This window comes from Triticum aestivum, chromosome 2A (assembly GCF_018294505.1).
Source record: "Triticum aestivum cultivar Chinese Spring chromosome 2A, IWGSC CS RefSeq v2.1, whole genome shotgun sequence".
In the NCBI taxonomy this organism is placed as follows: domain Eukaryota; kingdom Viridiplantae; phylum Streptophyta; class Magnoliopsida; order Poales; family Poaceae; genus Triticum; species Triticum aestivum.
The window spans coordinates 2,910,189-2,937,240 of record NC_057797.1 but is presented as its reverse complement, the minus strand read 5'-3'; the positions used below and the strand labels follow the sequence as shown (position 1 = coordinate 2,937,240).

The window sequence follows — 27,052 nt, the reverse complement described above, 5'->3', positions numbered from 1 at the left end:
GGACCCTCTTAATGGAGGTAAAAACCCTATGTCCTGCTCTTATTTATACTGATGAAGATGTATCGAGTACTGAGTTAATCTACCTTGAGATCATAATGTGTGGTCTAACTCTAGGACTAGTCAAATGATTTTGTGTTGATGTCATAATCATCTATCGACTAGCCTAGCCTTGGCTTATATAATGTATACAGGAGGCCTAGGATAACAAGAGTCCTAGTCAGCTACGTCGGTAAAGAGGAGTCCTTGTCTTGATCACCAAGTCTTGTGGAATCTTCCTCATATATGTCATGGGTTGCTCGAAGAAGCCCATTAGTGAACCTCCATGGGGGTCCTCGCCCCGATCCACCTGATCGGGAGACGACGTGGTGAGTACCCCTAGTCTAGGACACTGTCACTTGGTGTATTACACTGTCACTCTATCCTTATGGGCACCTCCGAGAGACTGAGCCGTCACATCATTTCGAGATTGACGAAGTCACCACAGACACCTTCGTAGTTGACGGGAGCGCCTCCTCTCGGTGAACGCACATCACTGGATGGCCTGAAATAAATCCGGGAAAATGCCACCAATGCCAAGTCTAGGATTTGAACCTTGGTGTGTTGGTTCCACACCATCTGAGCTCTCTCAGTTCACCCTGACCTGGTATCTTCACTCTGCACTGAACATTAGTATTTAAGCTAACTTGGTAGATCAAGGCCCAGTTCTTTTGAGCAGATTATGGAGAATCTTGGTCCTGAAAATCCCGAGCGAAAAGAACTCGATTGAACTTTCAAAATCTCAACCGGATTCTCTAGAATCCTAGTGCAATCTCAAAATCCCAAAATACCTGGCTTCTCCCACAATCTTAGGATTCTGGCAAGTCCCACCAAAGAAAACATTTCGAAGTATAGCTGTACCCCTATTGTATCACGTATTTACGGTCAAAATGCCACCCCGCAGTCCAGCCCCGGACCCCGAAAACAAGCGGACGCACCCGACCGCTCGCTCGTCTCCCAGTTCCTGCACCGCATCGGGGCAGCGGAACTTCAAGCCGCCCCCGCCCCCGTCGGCCAGCCCGCCCCGCCCCCGCCCCCGCCCCCGCTGGCCAGCCTCCCTTCCCGGTCCGCCACGCCCTCCTCGTCCGGCAGTTCGCCCCGCCCCGTCAGCTTCGCGGCAGTGGCTAGGGTTGCCGCGCCGCCGCCGGCCAGGCCAAGCCGTCTCCGCCCCCGCCGGCCAGCTTCCCTCCTCAGCTCCTCCTCGCCCCCCAGTCCGCCCCGTCCTCAAAGTTCGATGCCGACGCTCACGGTGAGCCCTCTTGTTTGCATCTCTCTGTTTCTTCATGCTTGAATTGATGCTAGCTGTTGTTGATAGATAAAATAGGTAGATGGATTGATGCTCGAATTTGTTAGATGGATGGATGGATTGATGCTTAATTTTTTTGATGCTTGCTGATGTCAATGCTAATGTGATAGTGTTGAATTATAATGTTAGATGGAGAAAGTAAAGGAACCCAAAGCAAATTGGGATAGTGCTGCTCAAACAAATTCTGTCTAAGGGTAGTACAGACATTTCAACACACAACAGTTTCTAAAATCTCAAACTACAATCTCTGAAAAGAACTCGACGACAGATTCTGGGAGAAGCAGATTATGGGAGAATTTTCCAGAATCCTGATTCTGTAGAATCTTGCCTGAAAAGAACTGGGCCCAAATAAACTTGGTAGCCAAATTATACTTGCAATAGTTTTCACCCTGCAGTGCACATTTCGATGCGAGCATGAATAGTCGGCCGCACTCTCCCTTTCTGCCCCCCCCCCCCCCCCCCCCCAGTCAAACTCTTAAGTAAGGCTGTTGTATTTTCGTTATGTTAAGTACTCCCTTCGTAAACTAATATAAGAGCGTTTAGATCACTACAGAGTAATAAAAAGGGATAGCCTGATTTAATATAAAAAACTCATTGTGTCACGCAATTTAGCTCGGAACGACATCTAGAACAACGGTTGTTTAGTGTCGTCGGCTGTAAAGTCTGTTATCTTGGCGAAAACTGCAACTCAGTCTTGGGAATCATTTGCATTCAAGCAGTGAACTCAATCTGAGTTATCATGTTATTGCTTAGTAAGCTAATGAACTAGACAAACTTCAAAGCAATCTATTATTGTACAGACTCCTTATTTTCCAGTTTTGAGCTATGAAAACATTTCTTATTTTTAATGTTTTAGCCGTAACAGTTTTCAGTGCTCAATCTTTCTGATCTCGTATTTTAAATAAACACGTAATGTCAGATGCTCACCTCAATTACCAATTTTCTCTTGTCAGTTTAGTAAACACTCTCAGATTGTGTTTTTGCTCGTCAACAATAGGCAATGCATCTTTACAATTCAGAAGGTCTCTAATTATTGATCACTACGTCGTTCTATCTTTATTCTGAGTTCTTAGATTACTTTATTTATTAATGTTCCCATCACTGTCAATTGCAAAGTAAGGCGATTAAAAGTTCTGATAAAGTCAACAGTCAATCAGGATGTCGATTAATGCTGGGAATTTACTTTGTGCCCCTAACTGTTTACATGCAAAACCTGTCTAACCAGTGATGGGAAAGTGCCCCGCTCTGATTGGTCTTTTACCTATCTCAGTCAGACATGCATGTAGCGTCGGTAGCTAATCTCAGTCATGATGTTGCTTCGTTTTGCAGATCAATCTCCTTGGAAGCAACCGATTGAGTTGGGGAAAGGTGTGGTTGACTGAGGCGGTCTTCTGCCGCTGCAATGGTGGCACGAGAATGGTCAAAATATTCCTTGTGACATCCTTGATACCAAATCCATTCCTCCCTGATGCCCATCATTCAATTTTTTTTAACTGATGCAGTGTAACAAATCCATCTTAAGCGCGCGCCGGTCGCTCAGGAATTGTTGCAATTTACCAAGGCACAAATCAAGTTGTTGATCCAGGAAATATTTCGAAGGTGGCATGTGCCTGCAGCATTGTGCAAGAGAAATACCAATGTCAGGTCTAAACATTCAGACCTGCTTCATTTTAATTTCATGGAGGGATGATGCTCTTTGTACTAACTAACAAGCAACTCATCTGTGCAGGTCATAACGGCAAACAAGTAAGATGCAGCCGACAACCTTTTATTACTAAAAACAAGTAAGATTATGCATGCCTGTCTACTCTGAGTAGAGGGACATTATGTATACCCGCTAATAGAATCGCTGGTCGAATTTCATAGGTGTGGCTCACTAAGAAGGTTTAGACGGCGCTGAACAATTTGGGGGCACCGAAAGGAAGACTGTACTCACGCTTCCCACACAAGGACTGCTACACACCTACTCGACGACTCCAGGAATCGGTGTACATAAAACAGTGTAGAACGTTAGTTCATGTGATGTGAGGTAACTAGTGTCGGAAATATGCTCTAGAGGCAATAACAAATTAGTTATTATTATATTTCCTTATTCATGACAATTGTTTATTATCCATGCTATAATTGTATTGATAGGAAACTCAGATACATGTGTGGATGCATAAACAACACCATGTCCCTAGTAAGCCTCTAGTTGACTAGCTCATTGATCAATAGATGGTTACAGTTTTCTGACCATGGACATTGGATATTGTTGATAACGGGATCACATCATTAGGAGAATGATGTGATGGACAAGACCCAATCCTAAGCCTAGCACAAAGATCGTGTAGTTCGTATGCTAAAGCTTTTCTAATGTCAAGTATCATTTCCTTAGACCATGAAATTGTGCAACTCCCGGATACCGTAGGAATGCTTTGGGTGTGCCAGACGTCACAACCTAACTGGGTGGCTATAAAGGTACACTATGGGTATCTCCGAAAGTGTCTGTTGGGTTGGCACGAATCGAGACTGGGATTTGTCACTCCGTGTGACGGAGAGGTATCTCTGGGCCCACTCGGTAGGACATCATCATATGCGCAATGTGACCAAGGAGTTGATCACGGGATGATGTGTTACGGAACGAGTACAGAGACTTGCCGGTAACGAGATTGAACAAGATATCGAGATACCGACGATCGAATCTCTGGCAAGTGCAATACCGCTAGACAAAGGAAATTGAATACGGGATTGATTGAATCCTCGACATCGTGGTTCATCCGATGAGATCATCGTGGAACATGTGGGAGCCAACATAGGTATCCAGATCCCGTTGTTCGTTATTGGCCGGAGAGGTGTCTTGGTCATGTCTACATGGTTCCCGAACCCGTAGGGTCTACACACTTAAGGTTCGGTGACGCTAGGGTTATAGGGAATAGATGTACGTGGTTACCGAAGGTTGTTCGGAGTCCCGGATGAGGTCCCGGACATGACGAGGAGCTCCGGAATGGTCCGGGGGTGAAGATCGGTATATTGGACGAAGGGTATTGGAGTCCGGAATTGTTCCGGGGGTACCAAGTGATGACCAGCATGTCCGAAAGGGGTTTCGGAGGCCCCGGCAAGCGTTGGGGTCCTTATGGGCCAAGGGGAGAGGGCACATCAGCCCATTAAGGGGCTGAGCGCCCCTCCCACCCCATCTCACGTAACCAGGAGAGGTGGGGGCGCCACCCCTAGGGCAGCCGCCCCTCCCGGCTTGGGGGGCAAGTTTCCTAGGGGGTGGGGGCGCCCAAACCCATCTAGGGTTTCCCCTGTGGCCGCCGCCCCTCCCCTAGGGAACCCTAGGGCGCCTCCCCCTCCTCCCTTCCCCCTATATATAGTGAGGGAGAGAGAGGGCAGCCACACCCAAGTTCTGGCGCAGCCCTCCCCCTCTCCCAAGTCCTCCTCCTCTCCCGCGGTGCTTGGCGAAGCCCTGCAGGATTGTCACGCTCCTCCTTCACCACCACGCCGTCGTGCTGCTGCTGGACGGAGTCTTCCCCAACCTCTCCTTCTCCCCTTGCTGGATCAAGGCGTGGGAGACGTCACCGAGCTGCATGTGTGTTGGACACGGAGGTGCCATCCGTTCGACACTAGGATCATCGGTGATTTGGATCACGGCGAGTACGACTCCATCAACCCCGTTCACTTGAACGCTTCCGCTTAGCGATCTATAAGGGTGTGTAGATGCACTCTCCTTCCCTCGTTGCTAGATTACTCCATAGATTGATCGTGGTGTTGCGTAGAAAATTTTGAATTTCTGCTACGATCCCCAACAACTAGGCCCCAGTGAAGTGCAACTCTGCAAGCTAGCTCCTTGTTCTTATCGACTTGAAACCATTATTTCAGAACTGGCTGCCAAGAAGGGTAATGAATTGAACTGTAACCAGTCCACAGAGGAACCGGAGCCCTGCTAAGAAAGAAGAAGCAAAAACACTGCCTAGTCCATAAGAAGCGTAGCTTGCAGCTTGGTGGTATATCTGAAGCCTGTCAGCCTTGTGATGTCACTTAGAAATTGCTACGATGAGCACATCATTCACATTCATACCATGTGTGTCGATGGTTAGTATTTCCGCCATTCAGTATTTGCTTAGTGCAAAATATTCTGACCTTGAGGAACCATGCCAATTACTTACACATCTCCCTCCTTGTCAGGAACGAGACTGCATCATCTTCTGAAGAAATCGACACTTGTCATGCTGTTAGCTGAAGAAATCGACACCCAGCGGTCGGTTGGCGCCAAACCGGGCGGGCTCATCGTCGAGAGCCCTGGAGGTCATCTTCCTGTACTTGGAGTAAACCCTAGCCGCCATGTCTTGGCTGTCCTTAATTCGCTATATTTCGCCGGCAATCGTCTTGTGAATTCACCTACTTGGTACCTGCCTGCTGGTGAAATAAATGGGCAGCTTGTGTTCTTGTCAGCACAAGAATGCTAGCAGCTCATCTCATCTGGCTTGCTTGAGGTCCTGGCCTTCAGTTGTGCAAACTGAAGTTTCTGTTTTGAATTATACAATCAAGGAGAAAAGACATTCTATATGTATATTATCATTGTCATCATGCATCATCCTTTATTTACGCCTCGACCTATAACGGAGCACCTTTCCTTCTAGTTAGACTGAACGTACTCTGTTATTTACACCTCGAGTTGTGCCACGAGATCCTTAACCAATTGCTCAACATCACAACCGAACCAATGTGTGTTGTGAACGTGTACCATTGCTCACTGTCGAGGAAAACAACATGTAGTCAGTGTGCATGTTCATGTTCATGTGGGTGTCAGTGTGGTTCATCATGAGCCGTGAAGGTCAATGTTGGCTTTCAGAGCGGCAAGCCGTGAAGCTCTGTCAGTGCACAGATGTGGAGGAGGCAAGGGCTTAGTGTCTTGGGTCTGAATTTGATGATTCAGTTGTCTGACGTATATGAGAGATTAACAAGCTTTGTCTACTTTATTGATTATATAAATGTGACAAGAAACTGAACAACCTGAATTTGTGACTTAGACAAAAAAAAACATATACCTACAACCAGAAATGATTGGCAGCCATACAAACTCAAATCCATGGAATAGACCTTCAAAAAAAAAATCCATGGAATGCGATGTGGATCTAAAGTCATACTCCATGAAAAAAAAAACACGTACCTATAGCGCTCAATACAGATGGAAAGCATCTTGCCAGAAAGAGCTGGCAGTCGTTGCCCTTGGGGAGAGAAACAGAGAAGATGGCGATGGGCCAAACATATACACCTTTTTTTTAGATAACCAAACTAAAACATGTGTATCTGGACCGTATATGAGGGAGTAGGCATGCCGCATGCCACAGGCCTGCCAGTCACCCGACGGTTTCCAGATCCCAAAGCATGTGAAGATGTGGGTTTCCTGACGTGCAAAAACCAGGCCCGACGAAGGCATTTTATCACAATTTCCTTATTAACAACCCACATACCCATTTAGTGATCCTGCCTTTTTCCTGGCGAAATTTGCCCTGGTTTTTATTTCGGAGAAATGTTATAGTATATAATAAAAAGTATTGAAATATTATTTGGAAATTAAAAAATTCATAAATTTTAAAATAACATTCACAAATTTACAAAAATGTATAAACTAACTAAAACATGTTCCATAAATAGAAGTATTTGCGGATTAAAAACATGTTCAAGAATTTTAAAACAAATCACAAACTTTAGAAAATGTTAGTGAAATTAAAAAATATTGCGAATTTGAAAAAGAGAAACTCAAGGCTCTTTGTCTGTATGGGCTTGGGCATCGACTTAGTTAGATCTCTTTTTTTCCCCGAATACGCAAAAGATTTGCACGCATTGATACAAGGAGGGTTTTAGGAAACTAGTAAGCATGCACGTGCATTACACACGTCTCTGCAGTGGCAATTTCAGGGAGATGACCCTAGAAGCAGTACCGGCTGAGTGCGCAAGGCATGTTGGAGCAGTGGACGTTTTGGAGGCGGCCCCAAGAGCTTTGCAACTTCGACGACATGGAACTCGTGTCATGTGGGTTACAACTATTGCAGGCATGTGGAATGCTGGTCTCTTCATCGCCGCGGGAGAGTGCCTCATGACTTCTTTCCGGCCGTGATGGAAGAGCCGCTTGTTCGGTGGAGCGAGTCCCCTGGCTAGTGTGTGTTTGTGTGGTTTGTGTGTATCGTGGCATTCGGCACACTGTCAAGAGTGAGCTTGGCCCTGTGTGTTTACGGTGTTTTGAAGTGGGCTTGGCCCTTTTGTTTTGGTTTTCACCTGATTTTTGCATGTAATACGTAGTATGTGGATTCTGCAAAGAGGAAATTCATCTCATTCATACTTCGTTAGTTTTGCAGACATGTAATTCATCTCATTCATATTTGGTTAGCTTTGCAGACATGTAACCAATTCATGCACAAATTCCGATGACAAGGAACACATGAAATTAATAAAATAAAGGCAAATCACCATATCACATATCATTTGAAAATTAGATTACCTAACTGAACTACAAGAACTGACCATAGTGGGACTTTTGTCAAAATGACACATCAGAGTCATCTGTAGGCACTAAAAACTGACGTAATTAAAGGGAAATTTTGGCATGGCCTTGGATAAACAAAAGGCGTATGACACTGATGAGGTTAGCAATAATATAGCTAAAATAGCCAAGCGAAAACTGAAACAGTGAGGCTAGGTGATCCTCCCGCATTCTACAACAAGATATACAATGGTGTCGGTACAAAATATAACTAGCATAGCCTTAAAAAACTGCCAATAACATATGCATGCTAAATCCAAGTTTATCAAGCTACACCACATAGCAAAATTCTTCCCTATTCAGCTAATTTGGTGTGGAAGTCGATTGTAATGAACATGGCATATTTTTTCTAGGCAAAAATGAGCATGCCATGTTAATTCAATTAATGCTATTTTCCTCTAAAATTTCAAGATAACTATTAAAATTTCTTTCTTTACAAAGGGGTTACAAATTCAAGCCAACATCTTCATGGAGAGCTCCTTTTTCTTTGAGTGGTTCATAGAGAGGTCCTAATTGGCGCTCTTTGCGCCAGTTAACGAGCTGGCGCTCACACGGTCGCTTGCATGGGCCGGCCCACCAGCACGCTCGCTCGCTCAAAAGTAAAAAACAAACGATTTCTACTGCCGAACATTGTTCGCTCGCTCAAAACAAAAAAATGATCGGTACTGCTTTTTATATGCATGAACGATTGCTGATTTACCCATAACTGGTGAACCGTTGATTTTCAGGAAAAAGCCAAAAAAATCCTGAAAAAATTGCAAGAAATACAAAAAAGTTCACGAATTCTAAAATGTTCATGCATTTGAAAAAACTCAAAAAAGTTCACGATTTCTAAAAAGTTCATGATTTAAAAAAAGGTTTCATGGATTTGAGAAAAAATCATCAGTCTTGAAAAGACAGTCTGGTGAAGTGGCAGGTCGGAAATGGTAATCCTGTGTTGTTTTGGAAAGACCAATGGATCAACGGAGTGAATTACCGAGATTGCACCGATCGTTTTTGCTATGGTTAGGACACAAGTGTTAACAAGACGTCTGTCAAGGATGGTTCAAATCTGAACGCTTGGGCGCTGGATATCGTGGGAGAGCTGTCTACTGATGGGCTGGTCCAATCCATTCACCTAACGCTGAAGACGAGTCAGTTTGGCAGTGGAATAGCAATGGGCAGTATTCGGCCGCCTCAGCTTATAAGATTCTTTATGAAGGAGCCGTCCGGTTCCATTGTTCTTCGGTGATCTGGCGATGTTGGGCACCTCTCACTTACAAGATCTTCATGTGGCTTGCATTACAATATCGGCTATGGAAGTTTGATCGGAGACTTAGACATGGCCCTCAAGATCAACGCTCGCTATGTTTCTTCTGTGACCATGAGGAAGACACGGTTCGCCACATATTGCTGCAGTGTGTCTTTTCTCGCCAAGTGTGGTTCCTCTACTTCAGGAAAGTGGGGATTGATATATCGATTTTGCCATCGGCGGACCGTTGGATGGAGGCGTGGTGGTCGGCTACTAACAAGTGCATCCCCAAAATAAATCACAAAGGGTTCGACTCCTTCACCATATTGATCTGTTGGAACCTTAGAAAGCAGCGAAACAGGATGTTGTTTTGATGTTTTCTAGATCATATATCCTAAATGAATGGGGCACTACTGATAAAATTCTACAAGTGGGCTATTGCAGGAGGGAGAGGAGCTCAGCACCTCGACGAGTAGTCTCCCGTGTTCAGTGTGGAGTGGAGTGGTGGATGTGCTAAGAAGCGCTATGTGGTACTAGCCATCGTTTGTAATTCTTGTAACTAACCTCTTCCTTATGTAAAGCTATGGTGCGCTCTTTGTGTACTCTCAAAAAAAGGAAACATTGTTCCATTGTATGGACTTGTAATATTGTCCCACTTGTAGAGAAATGAAATCAAACTGGCATGTGAATCGATCAGTTACAACACATGTAAATGGTGATTTAGGCATGCCAGCATATGTTACATATACTAAATGGGTGTGAACATGAAGGACCTCACACTTATTTAAGAGGTCGCAGTAGCTCTCCTATTTGAGTACGGTGTTGTGGAGGAGTCTATCTTATTTTGGAGGGTCTGCATCAGGATGCTTGCACACGTCTCCCATTACCAATATCAGAATCATGTCATCAGATCAGAATGGTAAGGCCAAAACGATAGAGGACCAATGAACCTTTTTTTTCTTCGATAAAACCAAGGAGCTAGTATATAAGAGAAACTTATCAAGTACTGCACTTAACATACTTATTGACGCCAAATCTGCCAACTGCCACCTGCTTTGTGCACAAACCATAGGCTTTGGACCAACTAGGCACCTATACATGTGGCCAACCCAATTAATGAAGTTGAGTTTTGTTGACACTAACATAGCATAGTAGTACTAGCTAGTAGTACAGAACCAATGGAGGAAAAGCTTACATGTGCACATCTCGTCGTTGCTAGTGTATTTATACAGTACCAATCAGTGGCGGAGCCAGAAATTTTTTATTAGGGGGGGCAAGGGATGTTGAGGCAGGTTAGAGAGAGGCCAAATCATATAAAGACATGCTTTTAGCAGCAAATAACCATGAATTCTGCACTGTTCATCAGTAAATTAACTACAAATCCTCGATGTTAGAGGGGGCCAGGGCCCTTGCTGGTCCCCCCCTGTCTCCGCCACTGGTACCAATTGAATGACATAGTATTACGGACGGAACTTGGCTATATATGAAGCCATAGGCATGCATGCCCATGGAAAGATACATCTAAGTAGTAGCATATCCCATACCTGTGATCACAACGTCAATCATGTTCTCGCAAGAGCTGCTCATCTCCACAACACTCGTTCTGCTTCTTCCCATATACTACTTGTGCCTGAGGGCTGGCTGTAGATCAAATAACCCAGCGGTGATCCCAACAACTGGCCAATACTGCACATGTTCCCTTCCTTCGTGGCCAACCTCCACAACTTGCAGGATTATTTCACCCTTGTCCTCGCTGGATCAGGTCACAACTTCAGGGCGCACGGCCCTCCTGGAACCGGAATGCAGTTCTTCGTCACATGCGACCCTGCCAACATCCGGCACATCTTCACGACCAACTACACCAACTTTCCCAAGGGTGCGGAGTTCGCCGCGATCTTCGACATCATGGGTGGCAGCATCTTCACCATCGACGGTGAGCCAGCCCGTCGACAGCGTGCGAAAATCAAGGGCGTACTCAGCAGCCAGCGGTTGCTTGCAAGGATGGAGGCTTGCTGCCGCGACAAGGTAGAGAACATCCTCCTCCCGTTGTTTGCGCACATGGCGAGCACCGACACTCCATTCAACATGCAAGAACTCATGTCAAGGTTTATGTTTGACATGGCTGCTACTCCTCTCTTCGATGTGGACCCTGGTCTCCTATCTTGGGACATGCCGCCCATGGACGCTGCCGTTGCCATGGACACGGTCATGGAGGTGGCCTTATTCCGAGTCATGATGCCAGCTTCTTGTTGGAGGTTGATCAGGTGGCTAAACATGGACCCTGAGAGGAAGCTCAAGGCAGCACACACGGTGCTATGTGCCTTCGTCATGGAGATGATGGATAGGAGGAAGGTCAACACATGTCGTGTTGGCAATGACGAGGAACAAGAAGGTATAGATATTTTTTCTTCCTTCCTCAACGACCCCGATTATGACGATGATGACTTGCTCCGTGCGATGATCATTAGCTACATGCTCGCTGCCAGGGACACAGTTGGAGCAACATTGACATGGATTTTCTACAACCTTGCCCAACACCCTAAAATTGTGTCAATCATCCGCAAAGAACTCTCACCCATTGCATCACGTAAAGTAGCGGCCGGTGTGGATTCCATGGTGATCTTCGAGCCGAATGAGACCAAATCTCTGGTCTATCTAAGAGCCGTCTTGTACGAGACTCTCAGGTTGTACCCAGCGGCGCCTCTTGAGCGCAAGGTAGTCGCCGCTGATGATATCATGCCGAGTGGCCATGAGGTGCACACCGGCGACACCATCTTTATTTCTCTCCATTCCATGGGGAGAATGCAGGGCATATGGGGTAAAGATTGCCTGAACTACAATCCAGATAGGTGGTTCTCGGAGGATGGCAACAAGCTAAGGTACATACCATCTCACAAGTTCTTGGCCTTCAACTCGGGCCCGAGGATGTGCCTCGGGAAGGACATCGCGGTTATGCAGATGAAGACAGTCATCGCCTCAACATTGTGGAACTTCGATGTGGAGGTGATGGAAGGGCAAAGCATCCAGCCTAAGCCGTCTTGTATACTGGAGATGAAAAATGGGCTTATGGTTAAGCTGAAAAAGCGAGAAATGTAACATTAGACTCTCATGTTATGTAAACGTACTTAGTGGCCACTACGAATGTTTTGTACTGCCCACAACCACATTATTGTCAATAATAAAGGCATCCATGAATCAAAATGTATCTTTCTTTTAGGAAAGACGACCAACGTGCTAGCAATGATTACTCCGTTGTGTGAAACATGGTGTAAAGGCATCATAATATTTTCCTCCACCGTAGCAGACTAGGTACATGTCCCATACATTTCTATGGAATATAAACATGGATTGTATAGTTGCTTTATTCTGTTAACATATGTGCCGAGAAAGATGTGCTGCAGTTTAGGACCGCTTCGATAGCATCCAATAGATGGTGTCCTCATGAGCGTGTATGTAATTAGCAAGCGTTTTTTTAGAAAAGGAGGATGACCCCGGCCTCTGCATTTGGGCGATGCATACAGCCATTTTATTAATTATTCTCACAAGACCTTACAAAGTAATACAATAGTAAGACTATACGATATATTTACGATATATATCTTTTTGCGGGCGTGCTGCAAAGTTAAGAAGGAGATGATGCGTGTCTGCTGTGAGTATAATCAGCTAATGGAATGGATGGTCAAAAGTTAGCAGGTGCGAGTAGCTGGAGAAGGTTTAGATGGTAAGTATTTTGCATTGATATTATTGCAAAGTATTTGCATATCTCGTTTGCTGTTGTTTTATTTGCCTGTCGACGTATCATGGAACAGATGGTATCTTGCCTGCTGTCGAAATAAATGGTCAGCGTGTTCTTACCTTGACGACGCCGTGCCCACTGCGCCGAAGATATCATTAAGGGAAGCTGCTTGACAAATGGCGCTCTGCTCATCTCCCCTGCTTTCCAACCATACATACCCTATGGATGCTTGCTTACTCGGAGCCGTATTATCTGCTGGAAGGTTGTCTGTCACTGTCTGTGTTGATTTATTTGATTACCAAAGGTCAGTGCTGTTTTCTGCGATTTCCCCAACTGTTTTTCTTCATATTATTTTTAGCATTCCTTCCAAGTGTTGTCGTTGCATCATAAAACAGAGCTTAATTTCGATGATGCAAAAAAGGCTGTCTGCAGATTCCACATTCTTTCTTTGCATTCAGAGAGATTTGTTACTATTTCATCTTATATGAGACGCATGAAAGTTATAGCTGCTCATATTTCTTTCTTTCTTTCTTTCCATTCAAACACCACATCCCCAATGTGCCACAACACTCCTAACACATGCAAAACACACACACATACACGCACAACGGCACAATGAACCCATGAACTGATCATGGGCCGGCTGTGCTCAAGGGTTGGTTGCTTTGCTGCCATTGATCCCAAGCTAAGCCCAGTACTAGCTGAGCCTCGTCTCCCTAATAACCAGGAGAGCAGCCAAAATGGTATTTCCAATTCAACGTACGCTCCTTAAAAATGTGGGTCACTCGCACACATCATGCTAATAACGAGTGAGCTAAATGGGCACGGGAATCCGGTTTTTGGGAACCTTCTAGAAGGCTCTGGTCGGTTTTTCTTCGTTTTTCATTTTGTTTCCTTTACCAGGTTTTTTTTTTATTTTCAGTCTTTATATGGAATTTAAGAAAAGAAAATTCAGAATATGTTTGAAACTTTAGGAAAAAATCCCACAATTTAAAAATTGTTCACATTTTTTCAAATAAGTATTTTTCTGTTAATCACAATGAAAACAAATTAAAAACCCCTAGGAACTACAACCAGAAAATGTCGCACCACAGTATTTCATATGAGTCGCTACCGTACCAAGTACTGCTGAATCCCACAACAATTCAAACGGGCCGTGTTTTGAATTTCCACAACATTTTGTCCTTTTTGGAATCATGTTCACTCTAAAGCACTCAGATTTTTTTTATAGAAAATCTAAATCACTCAGATGCTAGTGTTTTTTTTGGCGGTAAGTGCTGCATCTGGTGGACCCAGAGGCGAAGAAAACAGGAGACGGTTTCATTGGGCGTTCAGTTGTTTGGTGGGCTTAGTGAGCCTAGATAAAGAAAAGTAAATCTCAAAAAAAAAAAAGGAGAACACCGAACATGACCTCCTCTCGTCCTCCTCCTCGAGAGAGAGAGATCCCCACCCAAATCGCAGAGAATCGGCAAGTCGCCGCCGTCTTTCCACACGCTGGCGGCGCGGGCAGCAGGGAAGGGCTCGGCGAGGCGCCGGCACTAGCTGGACTGTTTATAAGTCCCGTACCGCTAATTTTCGTTTCAGTGATTTCAGCTGCTCCGTACTGCTCGCCTGCATTCACATGAGCTGATCGATCTTGTGCAGGCAGCAGGCTTTGGAAGCGTACTTGACACTTCTAGCTAGCCTTCTATCAATGTTTGGCAAAAGAAGGTAAACTCAACTTTTTAATCTGTATACCTTACCTTGTGCTACCTTGCATCTTTGCTGCTTTGAAATGATTCAGACAATCTTTGCTCCCATCATTGTACCTTGTTCAACTCTTTTCAGGGAGCAAGCACGGACATACCTAGTGCTTGGTATGAGGTGCCATCCCAAGCAAATTCTCTACTGCTCCTCCCAAAGACATCTCTTGGTCTGAATCACAAGCTGGTCGAGCCTGTTTCAGGGAGAAGATTCAACACATTTGATCAATTCACCTGGGGGGGTACATATACAGAGGGAACAGAGGGCACTAGGGCCACGATAGAAATCGTGGGCGGCCGTGTTCGAGAGGTGGAGGGACGTGTGTGCTGGAGGGAAAATTGCACACACGTACACTATACTAGCCTACTGACGAGACTTCGTACAATGCTCACACACACAAATACATGTAGGTTAACAGAGCCCACTGTTGCAGTTTCCAGAATCACAAGCTGACCGAGCTGCGGTTCTGAATGTTTTATACAAGTGCATTGACTGAATTGTATATGCTTTTCAGAGAACAAACGAGTTTCTGTCGGAACATTTCACTTTCAATTCCTTTTTGGCTTGCAAGAGAGGAGACTCAGACTCCATGTTTACCCAGCTTACAGGTTAGAGAGATTGTATATCAATATCAGTTCTCTCTCAACGGCTTTACCCACCGTTTTGCAACTAGCTAGGCCTCCACGGCAGGCAGGGGACGTCCATCACCGGCAGAGCAGCAACTCGTGCGCGCGTGAACGTCGTCAGTACCTACTAGGCTACTCCTCCTTTAATTTGCAGCTAGCCTATACAATCAGTACTACTATCATCCTCCTCCAGGATTGGTGACGGCAAACTAATGCATGCATATATCCACGGTTGATGGATCCCCTTTTGTTCCTGGATCGATGTAGGTTGTCCATCCCCTGCATCTGAGGGAGGATGTACGCGGCCCTCAGTGCGGCGCAATGGGTAGTCGGCAAGGCGCTAGCCCCCGTTGCGGACGGGGTGCTGGAGGCATGGGCGGCCACCAGGAACTTTGGTTTCAACATCGAGGCCCTCAGCATGGAACTGATGCTGGTGAAGGCCACGCTCGAACAAGCTGGACGCAAGGAGCTCGGCGGGCCGGCCATGGAGATGTTGCTGCAGAAGCTGCGTGACTCGGCGCAAAATGCTGAAGACTTGCTAGATGAGCTCGACTACTTCCGCATCCACGATGAGCTCCATGGCACCGATGATGCTGCCGGCGAGCACAACAAGGGTTGCTTCCACAACCTTGCCTTTAATGCTTGCCACACCGCCAAAGCTTTTGGCAAACTGGTCAACTGTGCTAAGCATCGGCAGAGGTCACACAGCGACTCCTCGGCCCCAGACGCCAACCAGGAGCTTAGCGGATGCATGCCCAAGCTTGGTAAACTCCTCCCTTGCTCATCTTCCCTGCATCCACATGTTCGTGATGGTGATCGTGGCAGTGATGACGACTGTGATAGTGATGATGATTGTGGCAATTTGCAAGAAACACCAAAGCTTGAGTTTAATAGGGTTTATTTCTCTCAAAGGATGAAGGACATTGTAGAGAAATTGCAACTTATGCGCAATGAGGTTAGCAAGATTCTGATACATTGTGGCCCTAGAACTGTCCCAGACATTGCCCTGAGTCGTCCTATCACCAAAAGTCGAATTGATGAGCCAAAACTGTATGGGAGGGACCATGTCATGAATAGCATCATACATGATATCACCAAGGGTCAATACTATGACAAGGGTCTAACTGTGTTGCCGGTAGTGGGTACAGGGGGAATGGGGAAGACAACTCTTATACAACACATATATCGCAGCCAGCAAGTGCAGAATCATTTTCCAGTCATGATTTGGATATGTGTATCGCTCAATTTCAATCTAGATAAGGTGCTAGAACAAATTAAAACATGTACACCTCGAGTTGAAATGGAAAAAGAGGCTATTACAACAGAAGATGTGATCGAACAAAGATTAAAATATAAAAGGTTCTTGCTTGTATTGGATGATATATGGCGGATTAGTAATGGTGATGATTGGAAAAAATTATTGTCGACGCTCAATCAATCAGAAGAAAGGGGGTGCATGATTCTAGTCACAACTCAGTTCCAGGCAATAGCACAAAAGGTTAAAACAACTGGCCAATCAATAGAACTGAATGGTTTAGAATCTGAAGAGTTTAGGAAGTTATTTCTTGCATTTGTCTTTGGTGATGAACAATGTGCAAGGGATAAACATTTCTTACTTGAGACAGGAGATAAGATAATGGAAAAGCTGAAGGGCTCCCCTCTTGCAGCAAAAACTGTTGGTAGATTACTGAGTAAAGAACTTAGCTTGCGGCATTGGAAAAGGGTCCTAAAAAGTAAGGAATGGGAGAAGCAAACCGATGACAATGAAATTATGCCTGCCTTGAAGATTAGCTTTGACTTTCTCCCTTTTTATTTGAAACAATGTTTCTCCTATTCTGCATTGTTTCCTGAAGATTATCATTTCAGAAGCCACGAGCTCATCAACCTGTGGACCGGACTAGACATTTTGGTACCTGGTGGCCAAAACCAAGTTGTTCAAGATATAGGTTTGAGTAATTTAAATGAGCTAGTTATCCATGGATTTTTCAGAGAAGAGGAAACTAATGATGGTCTGCATTATGTTATGCATGACCTATTGCATGATTTGGCATTGAAGGTTGCATCACATGATTGTCTTAGTTTACATCTCTCTGATGTTGGGTCAGTAGATATTCAGCCATCCACCCATCACTTGTATGTACGCACAGAGAACTTGGGTGAATATAATGCAGTGTCTTCTCAAAACATTAAGAGTGAATTGGAAAAGTTGAAGACATCATTGAAGGTTGAACATTTGCAAACATTGATGTTATTTGGAAAAATGGATAAAGGTTTTGCCAAGATATTTGGTGATTTTTTTGGGGAAGCAAATGCTCTTCGTGTTCTTTATTTTCCTGACATGACGTATCCCGTGGAATCCATGTTACATAACTTTTCAGGACTTGTCCACCTACGATTCCTATGTCTAGGGACAAAGGAGTGGCAGATGCATTTACCACTTAGCATCCTTAAATTTTATCACTTAAGGGTTCTAGATCTTAAGTCGTGGCATGGCAGTTGTGATTTTCCTGAAGACATGAGCAACCTTGCAAAATTGTGCCATTATTATACCCCAAGAGATGAGGAGCTTCATTCTCATATTTATAATGTGGGAAAACTTAAACTCTTGGAAGAGTTAAAGGTATTTCAGGTCAATAAAAAGAGTGAAGGATTTGAACTAAAGCAACTAGAGCATTTGACCAAGCTAAGGGAACTTGGCATCTACAACCTCGAGAAAGTGCATACAAAAGACGAAGCAGCTCAAGCAAAACTGATAGAGAAAAACTACTTGAGGAGGTTAACAATGGATTGGGATAGTGATCGATCTACTGTTGAGCCTGGTGTGGAAGCAATGGTTCTTGAGAACCTTCGACCGCATGGAGATCTTCAAATGTTGTGCATTAGAGGGAACAGAGGCCCTTCTTGCCCAGCATGGCTAGGTGATGAGCTCGCTGTTGATGCTCTACAATCTCTTAGTCTTTATTGTGTTTCTTGGGGAGTTTTCCCTTCTTTAGGGAAGGCATGGGATCTTCGTGAACTAAGATTGGAGCATGTTGACAAGCCGAAGGAGTTTACTATAGAGAAAAGCTTTTGCATGCTAATAAAGCTTGAACTAATTGGCCTAGGAAGTTTTGAAAATTGGGTTTACCCAGCTGAACAAGAGTCTTCCGTTAGTGGAGACTTGTTGCCACCGGATGCTCATATGTTCCCTCTTTTGCAAGTTCTGATTATTAGGGAGTGCCCGAAACTATTGGGGTTGCCTTTCTTGGACCACATTGTTTCCCCAGATTGGTTCCCCAAGCTACAAGAGCTTGAGGTATGCGACTGTCCCGAATTCTTGCCAGTGATTCCCATCTCCTGGATGGAAAGTCTTTGTTTTGTCAAGATGAAATGTATAAAGATGCTAAAGGAGTTTGCGTACTCAAAATCATCCAATGGAGCAGAATTGGAGATTATCGGAGAGGGTGATCTACATAGCATCGACCAAGTGTTAGTTTTTGATAAAGAAACTAGTCTTGGGAAGCTGACACTCGAGAGGTGCCCACCTCTGGAGTTGAAGCACCTCTTAATGCTAACCTCGGTGAAGACATTGATTGTAAGAAAATCAGATGGTCTAGTTGGACCACTAGGAGGTCAGGGTGATGTGGAATGGCAGCTCCCTGTTGAGTTTATCACGATCTGGGACTTAAATGGTAATAGTGGGAAGGAATTGACAGATCTCATCCCTCACCTCCCAAATCTCTCTAAATTGGACATAAGGTTTTGTAAAAACATAAAACGTTTGGTAGTAGGGGTGGATTTGCGACATACAACATCGGCAGCACCAGAGATGGATGAAGATGAAATAAGAGCAGCAGAAGAGGAAGAGGATGAAGGGGTGCTGCTCTTCCCAGCTCATCTCTTTGACTCACTTCAGGAGTTGGTCATCTGCGAGTCCCAAGAGCTGGTACTGGTGGACCCACCAACTCTTGTTCCAGGAGGAGGATGGCTTGAAACCTTCCGATCCCTCCAGAGACTAAGAATAGAGGGCACCCCAAGATTTCTATCCGCCTTCTCATTTTCCCATCACATTTTTCCTTCCTCCCTGAGGTTCCTGAAGCTTTCAGCTGTGAAAGGCATGGAGACACTGGAGCCCCTCTCAAATCTCTTCTCTCTTACCAGATTACAATTGTGGTATTGCGGAGAGGATCTGAAATGTCACGGCTTGGAGTTTCTCCTTGCCTGTGGCCAACTCAAGGAATTACAAGTCATTGGAAGCCATAGGTTCTTTGCTGGTTGGGTTCCCAATCCCTGGCGGGAGCCTGTTTCATCCACACTGCGGGAGCTCTGCACGGATGATGCCAGGGGACTTCTTAGTGCACCTATCTGCAGCTTCCTCTCTTCCTCCCTCACCAAGCTTGAACTTGGTGGGATAGGGTCTGAAGGGATGAAGCGCTTCAGCAAGAAGCAAGAGGCCGCCCTTCAGCTCCTCTCCTCCCTCCAGCAACTTAAGTTTTTGTGTTTCCACAGTCTTCAGCAACTCCCTGCAGGGCTGCACAAGCTTAACAGTCTCAACACATTATTGCTCCGCTTCTGCCCAGCTGTCTCGTCGTTGCCCAACGATGGCCTCCTGGATTACCTGCTAGAGCTGGATGTCTCTAAGTGCTGTAACGCGGAGCTGAAAGAGCAGTGCAGGGGGTTACTGGGAACCATACTTTCCGTCAAAATAGACTGACCCAAGGTAGGACAAACATACTTTCTTGTGTTTTTTCACTTTGCCCTTTTCCTGCAATCCTTCTTAATAACACTTCGATTTGTTCCCATCCACTGTGCAGGACAATGCCTTGGAATTTCTAGCCTTGTATTGCTCTGCTCTTTCCATACATCTGGTGAGTACGTGTGTGGTACATGCATGACTTGTGGCAGCCATTTTCCTTCCTGTTCAAAATCTTGTGAGTACATCTAAAATGGAACATAAGTTGAGAAACCAACACAATTATCACCAAATGCCTTCTACAGGCCTCTTTTTATTTATTAGATGTAATTACCAACGCAATCTGTGATCACCATTTGGTTTGGTTCTCTGTGCAGGTGTTTGTTTGATCTGATAGTCTTCTTCATATTTTGCATTTAAATTTGGGTTATTGTCATTCATCAAGACTCTGGCATGATGATAGAATAAATGAGCTTTGGGGTTGAGATACTGATATCCAGGTCATCAGTTTTTTCTAACATTGCTACATTGCTATCAGTACCAAGTGTTCTTACATTCCTAATTTCTGTTATCTTGCTGTTCAGGTGTTCTTGTATTTTTTTTGGTAGGCTTGTAGCCACCCGTGTTTACATTTTGTCCAAAGCCCATGAAGATTTGATGGTGTATAAGATCTTCACAAGAATAGTATGCAACACGTTACAGCACAGGTAATGCATATTCGTGCTGGAACTGTGAATTTGTGCAACATGTTGGTTTTATCTATATTATCTGAACTTTCACTTGTTAGGTTTCATTCTCTTTCACCATACTCAGTTGTCAGTTCTGGACAAGCTACTCTCTTTTCATGCCATTTTAAGACTGCATTATATAATTCCATGGACAAGTCACCAGGCATGCTGTATCAAAATTCACTCGGAGGCCTGAATCAGGTGTTTTTCTTGAGCGGTTCAAACTCCATACTTGTCTTTATCACCAGTTGGCATGATCATGATTTAGTTTCTGTTGGTCAAACTGCATGTGTTTAACTGCAGGACAGGTGTGAGTAACTGCAGAAGGTCTACAATGCCGGTGAACAGTTCAGGGCACCGGAAGGTAGTGGTAGACACACCTACTCGACGACTCCTGCGATGGGTGTACCTAAAACACAGCAGAAAATTCGTTCATGCGAGGTAACAAGGCTGTGAACTTCAGGATGTACACCAGCTCGATTATCAGGTTAACTGACTTCAAACCGTTTCAGAATCGTCTGCCGAGGTGGGTGATGGATTGGCTTGCAACAAGTCGACAGAGTAATTGTCGTGCAGTTACAGATGCGATATGCTCGCTGGAGCCATGCCAACAGAGGGGTCCATGCGGAGGTGGTATATCTGAAACCTGCAGTCGCCTCGTGACGTCGCTCAGACTGACTTACATATCTGCGATGGTTAGCATTTCCTTCATTCAGTATTACAGTAGTAATAATGCAAAGTACTCTATCCCTGGGCGGCAGAGCCGTGCCAAGTGCTGACACATTTCGTTTACTTCTGCTTTGCCAGGCCTCGTGCCCGTGGTGCCCAAGATATATGGCTGGCAGGACTGAAACCATCCATTCTTCCTTCACTCATCACAGAGTCGTAATAATCCTGGAATGTCTGCACGCCATTGTTGTTGGCTTTACGAGGTGATGAGAAGATCACTGAGGGCGTTGTTTGATAAATGGTGCTTCTTTTGGATCATACCCGTCTGGTGGAAGATGTGCCTGCCTCCCTTCATTGCTGGCGTGCTCCTCTAGTGTAGTGCTCATTCATGTCCGTGTTTCTTGTTACGGTGACAGTGTGTGTGCACCATGTGTGCAAGAATTAATGGGTCTGGGGGCTCGTTAATTCAAATTTCCCCGAGTGTTGTTGCTCGGTCGCAAAAAACTGAGCTTGATTAATCTCAACGATGCAAAGGTTGGCTGGAGATTTATTCCTTCCTTTGCATCCAGAAGAAAATTGTAACTATATGTACATGTGGAGTTCTATTAGACAGAGAGTTTGGATTTTACCTGATGATGAAATATGAGTCGCAGCGCACCGGGTGTGGTGTATAACAATGCCAAGACAAAGGTTGGCTCGATGGTTAGTATATATTGTGCTCATTCAGTATCAGTGTATCGCAAAGTACTTTTACCCTGCCCGCAGATCCAGATGCAGAGGCCGGGGGTACATCCTCCTTTACTTAAAAAAAAAACCCTGCCCGCAGAACCATGCCAGGCACTTACACGTTTCTTTTGGCGCTGCTTTGCCAGCAGATGTTGCATGGAATGGAAGATAGCTGCCTGAGAAAAATGGTCTTCTCAGCAAGAAAATGCTTGAAGTGTTGACCTTCAGTTCTTCGGGCGTGCCTATTGATTGTCAGCAAAGGCAGTGAAGTCCCAAGATATCATCACCAGAGACAGAGAGGGGCACCATTTACTGCAGTCGAGAATCCAGCAGCTCAAGGTGCTCTTCAAATGAGCCTCTTCTTCACAATGAGCTGATCCTAGCATCAGAGCAGGAGATGCTCATTTGTGTCCTTTTTACATCCCCTCCTTGTGCGTACATTGGATCATAATGCCCACCTTTGTACAAAAAAACATCTGAATTAAATTGGCTGGTCGAATTTTGCAGGTGTGACCGTGTGTGTAATTGGAATGCCCTCTGGACCATGTTCAGCTGTTATCCAATCCACTCAGGTTTATCAAGGACTGCTACACACCTGCTCGATGCATCCAGAATTTAATGGGTGTACCTAAAACACCGGAGAGCTTTCATTAATTCGAGGTAAATAGGCCATGCTAAGGAAGAAGAGAAATACTGAAGTGTAGACTGCAGCTAGGTGGTATATCTGAAGCCTGTCAGCCTTGTGATGTCGCTCAGAAATTCCTGAGATGAGTAGATCATTCACATTCATACCGCGCATGCGATGGTTAGTATTTCGGTGATTCAGCATTTTGTGTAGGACAAACTATTCTGACCGTGACTAGCCGAACCATGCCAATTACTTACGCATCTCCCTCCTTGTCAGGAACAGCCAGACTGCATCTTCTTGTGAAGAAACCGACACTTGTCATGTTGTTAACTGAAGAGAGCGACACCCAGTGGTTATCTTCAATGTAATGGCAACTTACGGCTTCGCCCGGAGTCATGAGTTATGACACACCACCACCTTGATCGCGCATCCAAGAAAATGGCTCTGGAGAACGGAGCTGTCGCTGTTTGAATTATTAACTGTACTGTCTCCTTGTTCACCTGCTTTACTTTAGCGTAAAAGTTAATATTACCTGGGTATAAAACCAACCCCGGATCTATCTGAGAGCCCTGGAGCTCATCTTCCCGTACTTGGTTTGATTTGTGAGTAATTTAGTCTTCTGAACCAGTTGGGCCATCCTCTGAAAATATTCACTAGTAATTTGTGAGTAATTTAGTAATTCGTGTCGCTCCCTTGCTGCTGCTTTGCCACGCAGATGTGAACATGGAACACGGAGGCCCATTCCCGCGCTGCTGATCTATACATGCCTGCTTCTGCACGCAGTTGAACTTGCTATTTACTGAGCAGTGATTTTACGTCCTGTCTAGTGCCAGTGCCAACGTTAATGGTACTATACATAAAAAAGACAATGGATTATTGCAGGGTAGCTGAACCAGATCATCGCAGGCTTATATATGGACTGTAATAATTTACCAAAGGACCTGAGGCGACTTGGCGGGTCGGTATGTTGGTTGCGTATCTCTGAAAAAAATTGATGTACTCTGACACAGCCCACAGGAAACCTTGCTAGTAGAAGACGGCCTTCATTACAGTGTGTGTACATCTGTGTGTTTTCTACTTTTAATGTCCCCACTGGTGTTGCTCGGTGGCAAAACAGAGTCAAATTTTAACGATGCAAAGGTTGGCTGGAGATCTCTTTCTTTCTTTCTTTCTTTCTTTGCGTCCGGAGAAGTTGACATCTACTATGTATGTGATGCATCTCAGATTCAGAGTTTGGATTTTACCTGATGATGAAATATGAGTTACAATGCACTTCGATAGTTTGTAGTATCAGACAGACCCTTCTGTTGCCCTGTTTCTCCACCTACTGAGGCGTTGGTGGCATCTCAGAAATGGAAGCATTGTCGACGGGAAGGGGGACAGCCTGACTGCGCTGTCGGGCGACTTGTTACAGATGCCTTTGCTCCAAGTCAAGTTCAGAAAGGCGATGATGAGCCGTCAAGTTCAATGTTGATGCTGTGCGCTTTCAGAGCGGTGAGTGCGGGTGGCCGTGATGCGTGATGGGTCACCAGCTGACCATCATGGTGATGGTGTATACCATTGCCAAGGGGCAGAAGCTACGGAGTCGAGAGCTTTGGTGTCGTGGGTCTGACTGAATTTGGTGGTTCGCTTCTCTCAATTGTCAAGACTCAAGACTACTTTTATCTTTGATGAGACCCATTCGGCGACTGTACCAGACGATGAAGCTTTGATATATATAGCAGCCTGTGTGTTAGAGTTGTGTCGAATATTGTGTACAAGGTAGGTTACAGTTGAACTTGTAGTTGTATTGTGTTTACATAGGATATGTAGTCGTGTCCTAGTAGGACACTTGTATCCTAGGCCTCTCATATATAGCGCGGGTAGACACACGATGTAACCTATGCCAGCATAATAGCACAGGCGCGCAAGGGGGAGCCGGCGGCGTGTGCTGGAGCCCGGGCGGCCGGTGTCACGGGGAGGAGCGCCCATAGTCAGACCCCGGGGATGTAGCCATATCGGTGAATCTCGTTAACAAATCTCGGTGTCGTGCTCGTGTGATTGCTTGGTCTTCGGATGATCAACGGTATGCCTCGGATTTATTTTAACAAGTGGTATCAGAGCTAGGTTGTTTGAGGCTACGGTGAAGTTGATCTGGAGGAGGTTTTGAAGAGTTCGTGACTGTGAAAGCTAGTCGATGGCTTTGTCGACGGGATTTTATTTCGGCGATCGCGTGGGACATGACAGGAGAGCAACAAAACGATCTGGTCCAAAACAAGAAGTAATCGGAAACTGATGGAGATCTTGGCGAGATCGGAAAGGTTGCAACAGGCGTCGGATCAGCGGACGGTCTGCCTGCGTCGCGGCAGAAGCGCGTGGCAGCGTATGCGTATCGATTGCAAGGTGCGACTGCGATCCGGAGGCACGCGTGGCAGGCCATGCAACGAGACTCAGCCAGGAGCTAGCACGCAAAGAAAGAATACAGAGATTTGTTTGTGACAAAATAAAATCGACACATGGCAGACCCAATCGGCGGAGAAGGCATCCATTGATACAGATCCATGGTGCAAGGGTATGACAAGGCAAATAGCTAGCATCGGGAGGTTGAGCTAAGACAGGGAGCCAAATTTCACGTGAAGACCAACTAGTTCGAATTATTAGTAGTACGCGGTGTTCGTGTACTTGGGACATCATGTGGAAAGCTCAGATTATTTTTTTTATAAGGTCAGTCATACAAAGAACCATGTCGTCAACGGGTACCAGGTTTAAGGTGGAGAAGTTGACTGGACTGGAAACCTTGGGTTATGGCAGACAAAGGTGAAAGATTTGTTGGCGCAATAGAGATGCTTGAAAGCGTTGCAGGAAGTCATGTCAGCTAAGATGGAATTATCAGGTGATGGATGGAGATTCGTGGAAAACGATTTGGGAGCCTTGAGTGTGTCGTACAGTCAAACGAGTTCGGCTCGGTCAGACTAGGCAGTCTGACGGATCGACGCAAGTCGGTTGATACAGAAGACGGTGGTGAGATCGGCGACGACGACATAGGAGCGTGATGCTGATGGTGACCGACTTCTGGGCGTGGAAACACGTGGTGCACATGCCCGAGGCTTGTGCAGCTTCGACAAGACTATGGCGCGGGGTTGATTCAAGGTGATGTACAGACGGAGCTTGAAGTCGACGGGGCGTGAGGGTGGATTGATCATCTACCATGGAGTCATGTTGAAGGTGGAGCTGGATTGAGGGGCTACGGTGTAAGGATCCAGAGAATCGAAGCCTATTCAGCGGAAGAAAAGCGAGGGACACGTAATTCGGACTGGAGCCCGATGGTCTGGTGGAAGCGTAAAACTCGTCATCGGTCGGTGATGATCGGTGGTACTATGCAGTGGGGGTTGAGTGGTGTGGGTCCGCGACCCTTGAGACTCGACCGGGACAGCAGAGGCTCGGTGCGGTAATAGTGGCGAGGCGTGCGGTACGCACGGGACATGGAGACGGGCCAGGGCTCTGGTGGTCATACATGTGGTGAGACAACTGCGAATTTGACTCGGGATGACTACAAGCAATGGTTAAATTTCTTCAAGTTTCAGACAGGCGGTCAAGAAAGGAGCGGTGATGTTGAGTTCAGGTAACTCTTATGTGTGACACCCAATATGTGAGTTGTTCACTTTCACGCAGGTCAGTGATCGGTGTGTGATGGCATTGACGGATACTCTGGAAGTTGGGAGCACGGACTAGAGTAATAAGGAACTTAATTTTGCTCGTGTGTTGACTGTGGTCAAGAAAAGAAGGGACTACAAGTTGCAAGTGGAGTCACATGGAGTCTTTGGAGTAGCAGCGGTTTTCATGGGATAAGCTCAAGTCCAATGTACATGGAAGTTTGACGCATTGACGAATTCAAGGTGGTGGAGAATATTCGCCAAGGTGGAGTTTGTTAGAGTTGTGTCGAATATTGTGTACAAGGTAGGTTACAGTTAGACTTGTAGTTGTATTGTGTTTACATAGGATATGTAGGCGTGTCCTAGTAGGACACTTGTATTCTAGGCCTCTCATATATAGCGCGGGTAGACACACGATATAACCTATGCCAGCATAATAGCACAGGCGCGCAAGGGGAGCCGGCGGCGTGTGCCGGCGCCCGGGCGGCCGGTGTGCGGTATTGTGACGGTGTCACGGGGAGGAGCGCCCATAGTCAGGCCCCGGGGATGTAGCCATATCGGTGAACCTCGTTAACAAATCTCGGTGTCGTGCTCGTGTGATTGCTTGGTCCTCGGATGATCAACGGTACGCCCCGGATTTATTCTAACACTGTGTGAAAGTTGATTGCAATGAACATGTCATGTTAATTGAATGAATGATGGTTTCCCCTTTACTACTCAAAGAGCATAATTTTATCAGTAGATAGAAAAGATTAAAACCAGGGAGATTTTGAGACATAACTAACACCTAAAC

The 27,052-nt window shown here is 45.5% G+C and overlaps 2 protein-coding genes and 1 long non-coding RNA gene across 3 annotated transcripts; all 3 read left to right on the top strand.

Moving 5' to 3' along the window:
• The first annotated feature begins 10,625 nt into the window (after positions 1-10,625).
• On the top strand, positions 10,626-12,300 carry LOC123184147 (noroxomaritidine synthase 1). Its single transcript, XM_044596319.1, has one exon. It carries the CDS (start codon positions 10,792-10,794, stop codon positions 12,193-12,195), a length of 1,404 nt encoding a protein of 467 aa, XP_044452254.1. The 5' UTR covers positions 10,626-10,791; the 3' UTR covers positions 12,196-12,300.
• Positions 12,301-15,289: 2,989 nt separating this feature from the next.
• LOC123186844 (disease resistance protein RGA2-like) lies at positions 15,290-19,897 on the top strand. Its single transcript, XM_044598526.1, has one exon. It carries the CDS (start codon positions 15,500-15,502, stop codon positions 19,895-19,897), a length of 4,398 nt encoding a protein of 1,465 aa, XP_044454461.1. The 5' UTR covers positions 15,290-15,499.
• Positions 19,898-20,062: 165 nt separating this feature from the next.
• Positions 20,063-21,839, top strand: LOC123184146 (uncharacterized). The gene is made up of 5 exons (XR_006492928.1): positions 20,063-20,114; positions 20,254-20,805; positions 20,908-21,045; positions 21,117-21,299; positions 21,412-21,839. It is a non-coding gene; the product is annotated as an uncharacterized lncRNA (long non-coding RNA).
• Positions 21,840-27,052: the final 5,213 nt, after the last annotated feature.